The sequence below is a fragment of the Martes martes genome (genome assembly GCF_963455335.1).
Source record: "Martes martes genome assembly, chromosome: 9".
Taxonomy (NCBI): Eukaryota; Metazoa; Chordata; class Mammalia; order Carnivora; family Mustelidae; genus Martes; species Martes martes.
In genome coordinates, this window is record NC_137896.1 from 26,900,954 (window position 1) to 26,919,044 (window position 18,091).

At 41.6% G+C, this 18,091-nt stretch overlaps 1 protein-coding gene across 2 annotated transcripts in view; it reads left to right on the forward strand.

The window, feature by feature from the left end:
* The window catches only part of PSMF1 (proteasome inhibitor subunit 1), a 44,713-nt gene that overhangs the window by 14,063 nt on the left and 12,559 nt on the right, over window positions 1-18,091 (forward strand). For both annotated transcript variants that reach the window (XM_080813464.1, XM_080813465.1), the window contains one exon: window positions 7,038-7,223. In XM_080813464.1, coding sequence (XP_080669590.1) covers window positions 7,038-7,223 — 186 coding nt within the window. The remainder of the gene's footprint in view (window positions 1-7,037; window positions 7,224-18,091) is intronic.

The window sequence follows — 18,091 nt, forward strand, 5'->3', positions numbered from 1 at the left end:
CTGCACATTGTGTGAGCCCCACACCCCTAACGTGGGTAAGGAAAGGACGTGGAGCCTTTCTCTTGACTTCTTCATTCTGGAATTGTATTGCAGGTGAAGGTGAAGAAATCTGTGCAGGAACCCAGGTCCCGTGCTAGGCTCTACATGCCTATTCCAGCATTTAGTCCCCTTAGCAGCACTGCGAGAAATGATGACAGTGACTCCATTTATTTATTTATTTATTTATTTATTTATTTATTTATTTTAATACATTTGTTGGGGTTATGTGCTGGGGGAGTGTTTTGTTTTGGTTTTCGATGACTGTGAAATGCGGAACCAGCAATACTACCTCGGAGTGTTGTGAGAACAAAACGAGATGTCAGCACAGAGTGCTCAGGGCTGGGTGTAGCAGCTCATAGTAAACATACAAAGAGAAAAATATCTCATCACCAGGAATCATCTCCATGGAAACTGAGACTCTGAGAGCTGGGGTATGGATCTGCCTCCTGATTGTTAGGCCCATCCTCCCTGCTCTGTCCTATTGTCAGCGACACTGAACTGCCTATCTCTAGTCACCTTCCCCCATCCAGCCCTCCTTGGTAGGTGCTCATGGCTTGTCTTGTCCACACTATGGGGGAGTTTGTGCCCCTTGCCGAGCAAACCCTGATTTCCTAAGGAGTAGGAAACCAGTTCCTTTCTGCCGTGCCCCTTCTATTTCTGCCCTTGCAGGATGATAAGCCTATAGGCTGTCTTTTGCTGCTACCAAAATGACAGTGCTACAAAGGCTTAGAAATTGTGCAAGAATTTCAGACTGGAATTCTGCAGGTAAACACACATCCTGGGGCGCCTGGGTGGCTCAGTGGGTTAAAGCCTCTGCCTTCGGCCCAGGTCATGATCCCAGAGTCCTGGGATTGAGCCCCGCGTCGGGTTCTCTGCTCGGCGGGGAGCCTGCTTCCTCCTATCTCTCCACCTACTGTGATCTCTGTCTGTCAAATAAATAAATAAAATCTTTAAAAAAAAACAACAACACACATCCTACATAGGGGGATCAGAGGCCTTCCAGCTGTATCACACACAGCTTATCTGATTGGAAGGAAAGAGGATTTAGATTTTCCCCTTCCACCCAGCTTGGTCAGGGAAGCAGCAAGGTCCCCAAGGTTCTGTGTTCTGAGCAAGAACCTGATTGTTGTAGGGATGTAGAGACCACAGGCCCTTAGATCTTCCAAGCCATTTCACGTGTTACACTTTTGAACCACCAACTCTTTCTTCACAGTGTTCTTTAGGATTGACACATTAAAGTGGTAAAAGTAAAATGTTCTGGTGGAAAGGGTAGGGGCAGGAAATGGAGGTCCCTGGGCTTTCTCTTTTATCCTCCTTGGGCCCCCTTCTGTGAGAGAGAAAATTTGAAATCACTGATCTACTCAAAATTTCTCAGTCATCTTATGGTTATATAATAAAAATGTATTTTTTAATTAAACGTTTTATTTTGAGGGGCACCTGGGTGGCTCAGTTGGTTAAGGGCCCAACTCTTGAGCTCAGTTCAGATCTTGATCTCAGGGTCATGAGTTCAAGCCCCGTGTTGTGCTCTATGCTGAGCATGGAGCTTGCTTAAAAATTTAAAAAATCAAAAAATTTTATTCTGTGATAATTGTAGTCTTAAATGCAGTTGTAAGAAATAATACAGAGATTCTTTGTATCCTTTCTTTATACATTTTACCTTAGTGATCACATTGTACAAAACTGTACAGCTGGGATATTGACATTGATATAAGCCTTTTTAACACTGTAAGGATCCCTCTTCTTCTTTTTTTTTTTTTTCTTTTTTTGAGAGGGGTGAGTGTGACAAAGGGAGAGAGAGGAGAGAGAGAATCTCAAGCAGGCTCCAGCATGGAGACTGACAGGAGGCTCCATCTCAACCATATGATCATGACCTGAGCCAAAATCTAGAGTCAGATGCTTAACCTGAGACTCCCAGCTGCCCTCATAAGGATCCTTCCTGTTGCCCTTTTATAGCCACACCCACTGTCCCTCCCCATCCCTAACCCCCAGCAACCGCTTATTCTCCATCTCTGAAATTTTATTTCAAAAATGTTAAGGAACACCTACCTAGGTGGCTCATTTGGTTAAGGGTCTGCCTTCAGCTCAGGTCATGATCCCAGGGCCCTAGGATTGAGTCCTGCATCGGGCTCCTTGCTCTGTGGGGATCCTGCTACTCCCTCTGCCTGCCACACCCCCTGTTTGTGCATTCTCTCGCTCTCGCTGACAAATAAATAAAATCTTTTTTTTTTTTTAAGATTTTATTTACTTATTTGAGACAGAAAGAGAGATCACAAGTAGGCAGAGAGGCAGGCAGAGAGAGGGGGAAGCAGGCTCCCTGCTGAACAGAGAGCCTGATGTGGGGCTCGATCCCAGAACCCTGAGACCATGACCTGAGCTTAACCCTCTGAGCCACCCAGACACCCCTAAATAAAATCTTCTAAAAAATACCTCTGCCTTAAAAAAAAAAAAATTAAGTAAATGGAATCATGCAGTATGTAAGCTTAGTTTTATGGGATTGGCTTTTCTCACTCTGCCTAATGCCATATGCACTGTAAATGTTATGGACATATGCATACCTGAATGCTGTGGACATTCAGGTACAGGCTTTAGTGTGGACATAATTCTCTTTCTCTGTGATAAATGCCCAAGAGCACAATGACAATTGCATGTTCAGTTTTTTAAGAAACTGCCAAATGATTTTCTAGAGTATCTGTGCTGTGTTACATGCCCACCACCAGTGAATGAATGATACCATTTCTCTGTATCTTCACCAGCATTTAGTGGTGTTATTCTTTTTCATTTTAGTTATTCTGATAGGTATGTAGTATTATCTCATTGTGGTTTTAATTTATATTTCCCTAATGGCTAATGATGTTGAGCATCTTTCCATGTGTGTATTTGCCATCTGTGTATCTTTTTTGTCAAAGTGTCTGTTCTTGTCTTTTGCCCATTTTCTAATTGGATTGATTGTATGTATGAGAGTTCTTTATATACTTTAGATGCAAGTCTTTTCTTAGATGGTGGCTTATAGATGTTTTCTCCCAGCCTATAGTTTGTTTTTTAATTCTCTCAACAGGGTCTTTCACAAAGTTTTTAATTTTGATAATATTTATTTTAACAACTTTACGGATCATGCTTTTGCTGTCAAGAGTGCTTTGCCTAGCTTTAGAGCCCCAAGGTTTTCTCTTATGTTTTGTCCTAAGCTTTTTATAGTTTTGCATTTTACATTTAAGTCTGTGGTCTATTTTAAGTTTATTTTTATGTAAAATGTGAGGCTTAGATAGGGGTTCATTTTCTTGCCTGTGGATGTCCAATTGCTCCAAACCATTTTCTTTTGTTCTTCCTTCTTTCAACTGCTTTTGCAGCTTTTTCAAAAAGCAGTTGTCTGTACTTAATGTGCGCCTGTTTTTAGGTTTTCTGTTTTTTCTCATTGATCTTTCTGCGTGTCCCTCTGCCAGTATCACACAGTTTTGATTAATGTAGCTGCATAGTAGACCTTAAAATTGAGTAGAATGATTCTTCCCACTTATCTTGTCAGAAGAGTCCAAGCTATTCCAGGGTCCTTGCCTTTCCATACTAACTTTAGAATAAGCTTGTCTGTGTCAATAAAATCCTTGCTGGGAGTTGCACTAAGCCTATAGATCATTAAACCTATAATGGGGAAAATTGACATTTTTACTATGAACATGGTATATCTCCATTTATTAACTCTTATTTGAATTATTTCATCATTTTGTAATTTTCAGCAAGTAGCTCCTGAACATGTTTTTGCTCTTTCTTTTCTGGAGGAGGGGGGGTGATTATAAATTGTATTCTGATCTTAATTTTGATTTGCAGGTATTCACTGTTAGTATATAGAAATGCGTGTTGATCTTCTGTGCAATCACCTTGCTGAGCTCATTGTTCTTGGAGGTTTTTTTGGTAGATTTCTTGGGAATTTCAAGGGTGACCGTCATGTCATCTGCAAAAAAAGGAAGTTTTATTCCCCCTTCTAATCTATATATTTTCTTTTTTCTTACTTATTTATTGCTTTATTGCAATGGCTAGAACTTCAGTGTTATGTTATTTAAGAGTGGTAAAAGAGAACATCCTTGCCATATTCCCAGTCTGAGGCAAAGTATTGAATCTTTCATTATTATAATTTTCATTCAAATTCTGACTTTATTTACTGGATTTGTAACTAATAGTTGTTCTTTTAACTTACTTAGGTAATGTATGTAAAGGACTTAGAACAGTGCCTGTCACATAGTAAGCGCTCAGTAAATATTAGTTGTTGTATCGTTATTGCTCCATGTGTATGAGCAGCCTTTTTCCAAAACTCAGTATTTAAGGTCCCAAGAACATACTACCTAAATCATATGGGAATACAATCCATATTTGCCACTTTGACCTGTTCAATAGCTTCCCAGTTAAAGGGAAATAAACTTAATTTCTAAGACTTCTACCTCTCTTTCCATTCTAGTAAATCTTAAAGGGGGGGAAAAAGTCATAGCTCAGCTTTTGTTTCCTCCTTCCCTACTCCCCAGTCTTTCCCTCCCACTTAGCTTCAGAAATATCCTGCAGTCAGCTCAGGGCTTTCATTATTAAAATAATTGTTATTGTGGGTTGTTTTTTTTTTTTAAGGATTTTATTTATTTATCTGATAGAGAGAGCACAAGCAGGGAGAGCAGCAGGGAGAGGGAGAGGGAAAAACAGGCTCCCTACTGTGCAGAGAGGCCGATGAAAGGCTTGATCCCAGGAACTGAAGATCATGACCTGAGCCAAAGGCAGACACTTAACCTACCGAGCCACCCAGGAGCCCCTATTAAGTATTTTGTTAACTGTGGATTTTTGTTGGTGTTCTTTATGAAGCTCAAGAGGTTCCTGGTTTGTTGAGTTTTTATAATGAATGGATTTCCATGTTGGATTTGGTCAAATGCATTTTCTGCATCAATTGATAGGATCATATATCTTTTCTTTGCTTATTGATACGGTAGGGATTTGTGAATACTGAACCAGCCTTGCATGCCAACAGTGAATCCTGGGGGTGTATGATTCTTTTAATATATTTTTAAATTCTACTTGTTAGTACTTTGTTGAGCATTTGTGCATCCAAGTTCAAGGGAAATGAAGGTCTGTAGTTTTTGGTTTTTGTGCTCTTTTGTCTGGCTTTGATGTGAGGCAATCCTGGCCTCATAAAATGAGTTGGGAAATGTTTCTAACTCTCCTATTATCTGGAAATAGCTGTAAATTAGTCTTAATTCTTCTTTAAGTGTTTGGTAGCATTCTCCACTGAAATCATCTGGCTCTAGAGATTTCTTGTTTTGGGTGCTTAAGTATGGATTTTTTTACTTTAATAGAACTCTTCAAATTATTTTATTTTGGCTGAGTTGTTAGTTTGTGGTTTTTGAAGAATTGGTGTGTTCTAAGTAGTTGAAGTTGTTAGTATTCTCTTATTATCCTTCCAGTGACAATACATGTGTTGTAATATCCCATGTCATTCTTACTATTGGTGATTTGTGTCTTCTTGTGTCTTCTCTCTTTTTGTGTTTGCCAATCTTGCTAAAAGTTTGTCGATTTTATTCATTTTTTGGAAGAACCTTTTTTTAAAATTAATTTTCTCTCTCATTTTCCTATTTTCTCTTTTATTGATTTTTATTCTTTATTATTTCCTTACTTCAGTCTTGCTTAGGGCTTTTTTTAAAAAAAATTATTTATTTATTTGACAGACAGAGATCACAAGTAGGCAGAGAGGCAGGCAGAGGGTGGGGGGAAGCAGGCTTCCTGCCGAGCAGAGAACCCGATGTGGGGCTCAATCCCAGGACCCCAAGATCACAAACTGAGCTGAAGGCAGAGGCTTTAATCCACTGAACCACCCAGGTACCCCCTTGTTTAGGGTTTTATTTGCTCTTTTTCTAGGTTCTTGAGGTCAGAATTTTGATTATCGATTTCCTCCTCCTTCCAATGTGAGCATTTAGTGCAATGAAGTTTCTTCTCAACACTGTTTTAGCCATATCCCTGCCTATTTTTTTCTAAGATTTTAAAATTTATTTTAAGAGAGAGTATGCAAGTTGGGGGAGGGTGAGAATCCCAAGCAGATGCCCTGCTGAGCGGGGAGCCCCATCACAGGACTCGATCTCTCAACCCTGATTGTGACCTGAGCCAAAATCAAGTCAGCCACTCAACTGACTGATACAGCAGGCACACCTACCCCACATAATATGTTATATATTTATTTTTATTCAGTGCTTTGTATTTTTTTTCATGTCTTCCTCTGTGACCTGAGGGTTTTCTAGAATTGGGTTAATTTCCATTATTTAGAGACTTCCTTCTATTTTGATGTTTGGTATCATTCCATATGGTCAGAGAACATACTCTATATAGTTTCAGTTTTTTAAAATTTGTAAGATTTGCTTTTTGGCCCAGGATATGGCTCATTTTAAATTTCAGATTTTTAGGAATTCTGGAGCACTACCCACTCATTGCTACCTCAGCCTGCCTCAACGCTCAGCTACAGCCCACCGTGCTTGGCTGTCACAGGCAGAGAAAAGAGGCCCAGCGCAGCCTTCCAAGGGCTCTGAGTTGGTGACAAAACTGGACCTTGAGGCCCCAGAGCCCCGCCTACCTGGACCAGGAACCTGGTTCATCCTCTCCAAGAGCCTTGGCCGTCCATGACCGTTCCCATGACCCTTGATGAACACACAATGAGGCTGAGGAGAGGGTTGGGCAGGTACAGAGGAGTAGCCAGTCCAGGCCCTGTGCCCCTGCACTGTCACCTCTTTCTAATGGGGTGGTAAGCGAGGAGGGGCAACTCAGATGCCTAAGAAGCTTAGGCCCAAATCTCGGAGACGACACCGGGCTGTTGCCCCCCTCACACAGGTCCGCCGGGCGGCCTGTCCCCACCCTTGCAAACAGTCCAAGCGCAAAGCGAAGAGCTATCAGGGCCGCCACTGCTGCCGCCGCCGCCGCCGCCGCCAGAATAGTGTATACGGGGTTGCCAGCCAGGTGCAAGCAGTTGACACCTCGTCTCCTTCCTACAGGACCTACAAGAACAGTGAGGAACTTCGGTCTCGCATTGTGTCTGGAATCATCACACCTATCCATGAGCACTGGGACAAGGCTAGTGTCAGCAGTCCCCACCGGGAGTTTCCACCTGCCACTGCCAGAGAGGTGGACCCGCTCCGGATTCACCCACAGCACCCACATACGAGCCGGCAGCCTCCCTGGTGAGTACAGAGCCCCCAGCAGGCAGCCATCCCGTGCTTCTGCAGAGTTCTAGCCATAACCATTCTGCCACGTGGCCCCCTCTCTGGCCTCCGTGTGTCTGCAGCAGATTGTCTGAGTCTTGGTGGTTGGAGACAGAAGTGGAGCATTGAGTTCTGATACGACTCCTAGTCACCCTTACTATCCAGCTTCATTAGGTTGCAGGGACCGGAGCTGGGCATTTTAGGGAAATGCGGAGATGCAGAAGTACCTTCCCAGAGGGGACGGAGGCCAACTGTCTTTCCCGTTCCATTTCATTCATGGTAGCCACCTAACCTCTTTGACAGCTTCAGAACTTTTCCAAAGCAACATAAGGTATGAGCATGTCTCATCCAAGATCTTACCAGGTTAGGGTGGCAGCATCTATGACAGGAGACTCGTGCTCTGAGGAAGGAGATGAGAACCAGTGGGAGACCTTAGTCTCTGGCTGAGATAGCGCTTTTCCCAATTTGGAGTCCCCAGTGTAGCAGTAATGGGGGCCTGGGGCATCACCGTGGGGCCATAGTAAGCACTCAGTAAGTGTTCACTGCCATTGTTATTTTATCCTGTTTTGCAATTAATGTATCTTTGTTTAGTTAAAAAATGGGAAATTAATTTATTATAATGAATAATAATCGGTAAGTCTCTTTGGCACTCTTTAGAAATCCTGTGGGGAGGGCGAATACTAAAAAGTAGCGAAGGGTTGGGAAGAGCTTGTCTAATCTAACCTCCTTATTTTATAGACAGGACCACAGGTAAGATGACCTGCCTGAGGTCACCAGCCACTAATAAAGAGACAGGGCCAGGGCTGCAGTTCAGTCGTCAAATCCCAGTGTAGTGCTGTGGCTATGATGTGGCCAAATATGGTGGCAAGATTTAAGAACAAGCCCTGGATGGCAATCAATAGGGTTGGGGTAGATTTTTACACCTTAAGTAGATAGTAATTCTCAGCTCTCTCAGACTCACTGCCCATGTCAAAACAAATACTTTGTGAAATCTCCTTTACTTTTCTTGAAATGATATTCGTAGATAATCTAACTGAATGCACACTTCAAAAGGAATCAGTATAAAGTCCTAACTATAATATAAATGAGAAATAGAGAGTAATTAAAAAGATAATGTCTGTTTGATCGTGTAGATGCTTAAGCAGAGTTACACTGGAAAATACAGTCAGACATTTGCACTTGTATATGGAATTATGTAGAATTTGACAGCAACAAAAGCTAACATATACACGTGTATTCAAGCCAAATTCAAATACTATAAACTGCATTGCTGTTACTAACATGACTCTTCTGAAATGATGAACAGTTCTTAGGAGAATGGCAAACAAAATATTAGATGGAGAGTGTCTCATTAGACTTGGATCATTTATGAAGGCTTTACACCTCCCTGAACACCTAACAAGACTTTGGAAAGTTGTGTGGGATGCAGGTCATTTTTCTAATGTAGAACTCATTATGTAGAATGTGCCTTGTCTCTGGCGTCCGCCTCAAGTGCTGTGAGGATCCTCCAACCACAGAGGCAAGCAAGAATCCCCCCAGGGCTTCCACAGTAGGCTCTGCCACCCTAACTAGGAATCAGACCTGGAGTTTTTAATTGTGAAGATAAAACTTCCTAGCCTTGGAAGAATTGAAAGAATCAAAAATAACCATGTTGCAACATCTCCTGAAAGAACGTACCTAGGCACAAATCATCAGTGTTGCTGAAACCCTTAGGTAGCAGGCTGATGGAGAACTTTATAAAGAATAGATCCAGGCTGATAGTCCCTGAGCCCATAGATCAATCTTAACACTAAAAATGGTGTAGCCAGACATTAAGTTTTTTCTGATATGATGCAGCAGTAAGTACACAGCAGCCTGGGTTTAAATGTAACTCCCAGATGAAAAGAAGCATGAGGGATAGAAGAATGAGTTAAATAGACACATGAGGATACATGTGTTGCAGCCAAAACTGGAACATTTTAAAAAACTGAACGTTTTTTACATGATAAATTAACCTTGTTTTCATTGTCAAATGAATGGCGTGAGGAAAAAAGGGAGAGTGGGGCTGTTATTAAAAGAGTTATATCAACTAAATACAGTGTTGGACCTTGTCTGGATCTGTGGGGCCCTGATACCAAAACCAGAGACCTCAGAAGAAAGCTACAAACCAGACTTTTGAATATAGATTTTAAAATCCTCAACAAAATACTGGCAAAATAAATCCAGCAACGTAGAAAAAGGATTATATACCATGACCAAAAGAAATTTATCCCAGAAATGGTTGGTTTAACATCTGAAAATAAATTAGTGTAACATACCACATTAATAGAACAAAGGACAAAACCACATGTTCATTTCAGTAGAGAAAGAGTGTTTGACAAAATCCAACACCCTTTCAGAATAAAAGCATTTAGCAATAGAAGGAGTTTCTTACTCAATAAATAGCATCTGCCGAAAACCCACAGCTAATATCCTAGTTAAGGAAGAAAGACCAAATGCTTTTCCCCTAAGATCAGGAGTAAGACAAGAATGTCTGCTCTTGTTACTTTTATGCAACATCATACTTGAGATTCTAGTCAAGACAATCACTCAAGAAAAAGGAGAAGTATCTAGATTAAAAAGGAAGATGTAAACAAACTCTTTTACATAAAATCTCATATATAGGACATCCAAAGGAATCTTCTTAAAAAACTTTTAAAATAAACAAGTTTAGCAGTGTGACAGGATACATGATCAAAAAACAAAAATCAGTTGTATTTCTGTACATGAGTAAGGAATAATCTGAATATTAAGGAAATGATCCCATTTATAATAACCCCCAAAAGAAAAAATACTTAACAACTTAAACAAAAATTAACTTATACATTGAGAATTACAAAACATTTTTGAAAGAAATTAAGATTAAATAATGGAAACACATCTGTGCTCATAGATAAGAAGAATTAATATAGGCAATATTCTCCAAATTGATATACGTATTTAGTGCAATCCCAATCCCAGAGTTTCTTGTTTGTAGGTTTTTTGTTTTCTGGGGTTTTTGTTTTTGTTTTCAGAAATTGTCAAGTTGATCCTAAAATTCATATGGAAAATCCAAGAGAACCAGAATAACCAAAGCAATTTTGAAAAAGAAAAAAGACTCACACTTTCCTATTATAAAGCTGCAGTAGTCAAGACAGTGTGGTACTGAAATAAGGATAGACATGTAAAGCCAAGGGAATAGAATTGAGATCTAGAAATAAACCCAGGGGCCCCTAGGTGGCTCAGTGGGTTGAGCCTCTGCCTTTGGCTCAGGTCATGATCTCAGGGTCCTTGGATCGAGGCCTGCATGGGGCTCCCTGCTCAGCAGGGAGCCTGCTTCCCCCTCACCCCCACCGCCTGCCTCTCTGCCTACTTATGATCTCTCTCTCTGTCAAATAAATAAATAAAATCTTAAAAAATTTTTAAAAAAATAGAGATAAACCCATACATCCATGGGCAATTGATTTCAGTAAGTGTGCTGAACAGTTCAGTGGGGGAATAATAGTCTTTTCAAATGGTGCTGAAACAACTCTGTGTCCACAGGCAAAAGAATGCAGTTGGACCCCTTCCTCACCCAGAAATTGACTTAAAATGGATCATAGACCTAGGCATAAGAGAACTATAATACTCCTAGAAGAAAGCAGGAATAAATCTTTATGACCTTGACAGTAGTTTCTTAGATACAATACCAAAAGCACAAATTGGACTTTGTCAAAATTAAAACCTTTTGTGCATCAGAGAACAGTCAAGAAAGTGAACAGATAACCCACAGAATGGGAGGTAGCATTTACGAATCATAGTTGACTGTAGGCTTGTATCGAGAATACATAACCCTTACAACTCAGTAATAAAAAAGCCCAGTTTAAAAATGGTTCAGAATAGTTAAAGTAACCCATGAGCATGTGAAAGATGCTCAAAATCATTAATCATCAGGGAAACGGAACTCCACACCACAGTGAAATAGCACATACGACTTCTGTATGTGAATGTCCATAGTATGATTCATACTGGCCAAAAAGTGGAAACAGCCTAAATACCCATCAGCTGATGATCAGATCTACAAAGTGACAAGTGTGTACAGTGAAAGTTATTCACCAGTAAAAAAAGGATGAGCTACTTATGGATGTCACAACCAGTGCGAGCCTTGAAAACATTTTGCTGAGTGAGAGGATCTACATATTGTATGATTTTATGTGAATTGTCCAGAATAGGCAAATCCATACACACAGAAAGAAGATTAGTCATTGCCAGGAACCGAGGTGGAGCATGAATAGGGAATGACTGCTAATTGGTACAGAGTTTCCTTTTGGGTGCAGAAAATATTCTTTTTTTTTTTTTTAAAGATTATATTTATTTATTTGAGAGAGCATGAGAGGGCAGAGGTCATAGGGAGAAGCAGACTCCCTGCCAAGGAGGGAGCCCAATGTGGGACTCGATCTCGGGATTCCAGGATCGTGACCTGAGCTGAAGGCAGTCGCTTAAGCAACTGAGTCACCCAGGCACCCAGCTGCAGAAAATATCCTAATAAGAATATTTGCACACTCTGTGAACGTCTAAAGACCACTTCCCTGTATAGTATAACTGGGTGAATTTTGTGATATGTGAAATACTATCTCAGTAAACTGTTAAAAAAAAAAAAAAGTCCTAGCCTTGCCTTGGCTTTATTGGAAATGTGAACATATAACAACAGAAATGAGGTCTCTGGGTTCAGACTATAAGAAAATTGATAATTGCTCATGATTGAGACTTTTGTGTCTTACCTTCAACTAGAGAGTAGTTTGTTAGTACCTAAGTGGTATTTTATGGGTTCATCATCATACTAGCAGAAGTGATTTATTTAAAATAAACTGCTGAATGCTTCCCCCCTTAGAAATAAGCCATAGGTATCCACTCTTACCAGTCTTACTCACCATAGTACTGAAAGTTTTGCTACCACATTAAGATGAGAAATAAAATTAAATAAAAGGATACAGGTAAGAGAGGAAGAAATAAAACGGTTCGTGTTTGCAGATGACCGTGGTCTACATAGAAAATCTCAGGGAATCTACCAAATAATGGCAGTAACAACAGTAATAATCATGAGTTCAGCAAGGGTTACCAGCCCAGGGCTCAGAATGAATGTGAGCCGGTAACTCAAATGGGATCACAGATCTAAATGTGAAACTTCATGCTACAACACTTTAGAACTCACAGGAGAAAATCTTCTGGATCTAGGGCTTGCTGAAGCATTTGTAAGACACTAAAAGCACAATCTGTAGTAGACATGGTTAAATTGTACTTCATCAAAATTAAAAATGTTTTTGCTCTAAGAAAGACCCTGTTAGGAGACTGAGAACATAAACTACAGGCTGGGAGAAATGTTTACAAACCACACATCTGACAGAGCAGTTGTGTCTAGGAAGATACAGAACATTCAAAACTCTACGAGTTTAAAAAAAAAAATCCAGTTAGAAAATAGGACAAGGATGTGAAGAGATAGCACACTGAAAGGATACACAGATGGCACATAGCACATGAAAAGGTATTCAGCACCATTAGCCATTAGGGAAATGGAAATTAAGCAGTGAAATCCTTCACACCTACTAGACTGGCTAAAATTAAAAATAAAAATGATACCAAATGCTGGAGAGGGTGCAGAGAATCTCAGTTCTTACCTGTTGCTGGTGGGAATGTAAAATGGTACGGCCACTCAAGAACATTGGCCGTTTCTTAAGCAAACACTTCCTATTAAGGTCTAGGAATTGCACTCCTAGGTGTTTATCGTCAAGAAACAAAAATTATGCCCACGCAGAAGCCTATAGATAGATGTTCATAGCAGCTTTATTTGTAATAGTCAAAAACTGGAAGCAATTCAGATGTCCCTGAGTTGGTGAGAGGTTACGCACGCTGTGGTGCTGCCCGAGGAATACTCAGCAAGGTAAAGGAGTAAGAAAAAGCCAATTCCAAAAGGTTACAAACTATGATTCCACCTACACAAAACTTTCAGAATGACAGTATTAGTAGACGTGCTAAACAGATCAGTGTTTGCCGGAGGCTAGGGATGGGGGCAGGCTGTAGGTGCAACAGTGAAGGTGGGCGAGGTAGCATGAGGGAGCTTTGCGGTGGTATCAACTTGGAGAAAACTGGGTGAAGGTGCACAGGATTTCTCTGCACTCTTTTTCCAACTTCTCATGACTCTAATTATTTTAAAATGAAAGGTATTTGAAAATGTAGATACTAAGGAACCACTTAGGTTCTTAAGTCCAAAGTATTTCCTGAGCTCACTAGGTGTGCGACACTAGATCCAGCCACGGGTGCTTCGTGAAGACCAGTGATGCCATCTGCTCCTGCTGTCCTCTCATCAGGGAGGGGCAGCGTACTAGGGAGCACGTAGAAGAGGAGCCTGAACCACACTTGGCTTCCCCAAGGAGGGGCTGACCTCTCGGCAGGCTCCTAAAGAATGAGGAGGATGCGTTAGCCAGTGCAGAGTGGGATAGGGAGGGTGTTCCAGCATGAAGGCCTGGCCTGTGCAGAGCCCTGGAAAGATAAGAAGTAGGTAGAGCCAAGTGGAATGGTGGGGGCGAGGAGGGGGGCAGCAGTAAGACAGAAAGCTGAGACTTATTGTTTCCACATGCCACTCTTAGCACGTGGGACTTGGTCCCTTTTTTTCCGCCACCCCACCCACCTCCCCCATATCAATGAGAGAATATTATATGGCAGTCTGGAGCACAGGCTTTGGAGGTTGGTCGGCTAGATTCAGACCCTGACCTTGTAGCTTGACCTGTCCCTCGGTGAGCACATGTGGCCTCTGGGAGCACCTTGGTCTCCTCATCTGCACCTTGAGAATTGTTATGCCGGTCTGCAAGGTCTCTTAGGATTGATATGTAATGGATGTCATGTGTTGAGTTCATTGCTCAGAATATAGTAAAGGTTAGCTAAATACTCAGTGGACCCCATTCAGATAGCAAGTGGAGATCAAAACCAGATTGCAGGTGTAATGAGTGGACGGTCCTCCCAAAGACAGAACCTTGTTTTATGTTCTTAAATACCTAGTGTCTTCCCCCCACAAAAGGATTTGATGCCGTGGAGCCTCTTAAGGTGTGAGAGTATGGACCTGGGGGTGTGTGGGGTCACTGCATTAGGCCCAGCCCCTTACAGACATGGTCTCTTTATCATCAGCATTGGCTGCATTTATCAAGGAGAGGAGTAACTGCCACTTCTTGGCTGTCGGCTGTGTTGACCGTCGAACCAGGTGCTTTCATTTATGGTGGCTCATCTTCCAGACAGGCCTGTGAGAAGGTCCATAGCATCCCTGCTCTACACAGGAGGGGCCGGTGGATAAGGAAGTAGCGTGGCTTCCCAGCCTTACCTAACCGAAAGGGGGAAGGCTGGGCCCAGTCTGCCCTTCTGTGGGTCTAACTCTGCCCATGCCTTCCCCACTGTACCCTTCAGTTTTAGTTCATGCGATAATCAGTTGGTGTACAAATCCAATATAGTGAGTGCACACAGTGTGGAGAAAAATCCATCCCCTTGCTGTCCCTCAGTTAGGTCTTTCTCAAACCAGTCTGTCTCCCAGGACTAGGACACTGCACTACATGAGAGATGGTCAGAGAAGAGGCGGAATGTTTAGGAGGCTTTTTGTCAGCCGTTCACCCCCCTCCACCCGCACTCCTCTCCAGCCCCCTTCCTCCTCTGTCGGCACAGATGTCTGTGATGACACGGATTCCTTTATTAGAGCCCCCCCACCACCAGGTTGCTGGGCAACCAGCACTCACACTTTCACCTTTTTGTTTTTTCCTCAAATGCAGGATTTGGGGGGTGGGGCTGTAGGGCAGGAAGGAGGGAAAGAGCGGCACAGGAGCCGGCCCATCTGGCTGCTGCAGGGTGTTAATTAGCCCATCACGGGAACAGCCGAGGCTTGTACTCGGAGTGGGAAATAGTCAGCCTCTGCCTCCTTCACAGAGGACACGGTTCCGTGTCTCCCTGCTCTCTTTCCACACCCCATCTTGTGTAGCCCACCCCTGGAAAACTCCAAAAGCAAACATAGGGTGTCCGTCTTGGGACAGAAAGAGATCTGCTTCCCTAAGTGTGTGGAGATGTGTACCTGGAGTTTGTCAGAGGATACTGGGTATGACGCAGGCTGCTTCTCAGCCAGCAGTACAGGTGGAGAGGACATTCCATTGTGGTGGAGAATTGATAGTGAAAAGTAGGACTGTCCTACTCCTGAGATCTCTAGGGGGAAGAATTACTGAAAACAGCCCATCTGTAAGGGAAGGTTTTTTTTTTTAATCTAAGCCTAACTTTTGTTGTTGTTGTCTTACAATTCTAACCCATTTCCCTTTGCTCCATCTGTCCACAGGCAGACCGTATGCCCCAAATCCTATTCGGTCTTTTGAAAAACCAGCTTTTCCTACGCTTAACAGGCTTCGCTAAAAATAAATCTTTAGATATAGAGCTCTTGTCATTCAAGATTCATTTTCAGTCCCAGTCAGTCTGTCTTTACATATTTTAATGTTTCCAATATTTTGTGTTCTGCATTTTCTTTTTAAAATTTCATAACCTGTTTACTAAAGTGCTAAATCTATCTTTTTTAGTATCTGATATTTTATTTTGCTGATACACTATAATTTGCCTAACTTCTGGGGGTATTTTAAGCATGTTTAATTTTTCATTTTAAATAGTAAAGCTATGTACATCTGTATATAGTTTTTTTCTTTTGTTTCGTTGAGTTTTATTTTCCATGGTGGCAGATCTCAACATTTTGGGTCTCAGAAAACCCTCTTGAACTCTGAATTATTGAGGAAGAATTATTGAATTTTGAATTATTAAAGAGTTCTTGGGGCGCCCGAGTGGCTCAGTTGGTTTAGCATCTTCTGCCTTCGGCTCAGGTCATGATCCTGGGGTCCTGGGATCAAGTCTTACATCGGGCTCCCTGCTCAGTGGGGAGTCTGCTTCTCCTTCTCCCTCTACCCCTCCCCCCATTCATGCGCGCGCACATGCGCGCGCGATCTCTTTCTCTCTCTCTCTCTCTTGCTGTCTTTCAAATAAATAAAATCTTTAAAAAAAGAGTTCTTGTTTGGGTTCTATCAGTCAACATTTTACCATATTCGATATTATAGCTAAAATTTTAAAAATACACATTTATTCATTCACTTAAAAGTAACAACAATAAACCCATTACATGTTTTTTTTTTGTTTTGTTTTTGTTTTTTTGTTTTTTTTTTTTTAATTTTTTATTTATTTTCAGCGTAACAGTATTCATTGTTTTTTCACCACACCCAGTGCTCCATGCAATCTGTGCCCTCCCTAATACCCACCACCTGGTTCCCCCACTCTCCCACCCCGCCCCTTCAAAACCCTCAGGTTGTTTTTCAGAGTCCATAGTCTCTCATGGTTCACCTCCCCTTCCAATTTCCCTCAACTCCCTTCTCCTCTCCATCTACCCTTGTCCTCTATATTATTTGTTATGCTCCACCAATAAGTGAAACCATATGATACTTGACTTTCTCTGTTTGACTTATTTCACTCAGCATAATCTCTTCCAGTCCTGTCCATGTTGCTACAAAAGTTGGGTATTCGTCCTTTCTGATGGAGGCATAATACTCCATAGTGTATATGGACCACATCTTCCTTATCCATTCATCCGTTGAAGGGCATCTTGGTTCTTTCCACAGTTTGGCGACCGTGGCCATTGCTGCTATAAACATAACCCATTACATGTTAACACAACTAAGAATTTTTTACAAAAATACCTATTTTTTTCCTCAAACATAAAAATTTGGCGAGAATGCCTTGTTTCACGTTGTTGCAGACCTATTTATCATCAGGCATGGAAGACAACTAGATTCTCATTTCTGCTTCTGCATTTAGTCTGCAGGCAGTGACGTTTTTGTTGAAGCCTTATCAAGATAGTTATTAGATAAAAGAGTGGTTTAATAATGTTTTCAGGGGTGCCTGGGTGGCTCAGTCATTTGGGCATCCGACTCTGGATTTTGGCTCAGGTTATGATCTCAGGGTCATGGAATCGAGCCCCATGTCAGGCTTTGTGCTCAGTGCAGAGACTGCTTGAGATTCTCTCTCTCTTTCTCCCTCTGCCCCTCCCCCTGCTCGCTCACACTGTAAGTAAATAAATAAATGAAATCTTAAAAAATAAAAAATTAAATCCACTGGTCTGTCATGTCTTTTGAGTGGATCTTTTACCCAGGTATGATATTGGAAGATGGTATATTGATCATTTGGGAAATATTGGTTCACTGAGCTATGTAGATCTGCTAAAGGCTGACTCATTATCCAATATCAAATCACATTTATTAATATTACCTGTCTCATCACCATCAGTACTGAGAGGCCATCAGATTTGAATACAAACTTCCAAATTGCTGGTTTTCACTTGAAAGCTTCGTTTTATCATTAGCAATAATGTCAGTTGCTTTCCTTGCGGTAACAGGCTCACATTGTTTTGAGAAATGTCTTAAATTAAAAAACAACAAAAAAGGTCTGAATAGCCATGGTTTTTCTGTCATTCTTTCAAGTAAGAGTGGTTTTCCGTGAAAAAATGGCCAGTTCAGCTGGCAGCCTAAGTGCAAAAGTATTGATAAGTACCATTGTACTTCTATATGCCACAGACATGCTTTATGCCTGTTTCCTATTTCATCACATAGAATAGGAAAAAGAGGTGTGTTCAAAGATGGCAGTTTTAGAACACTTGGTAATTTTTTACTACCTCTTTGAGAACATTCTAAAGTGACACTACATGCGCATAGTGTGTGGCTGATGGCTGACCAGGGAGGGCACGCTGACAGCTAGTTCGGGGCCACTGCTGGGATTCATGCTAAGGCCTCAGTGGTTTTGCTCACCACCGCTTTTGTACC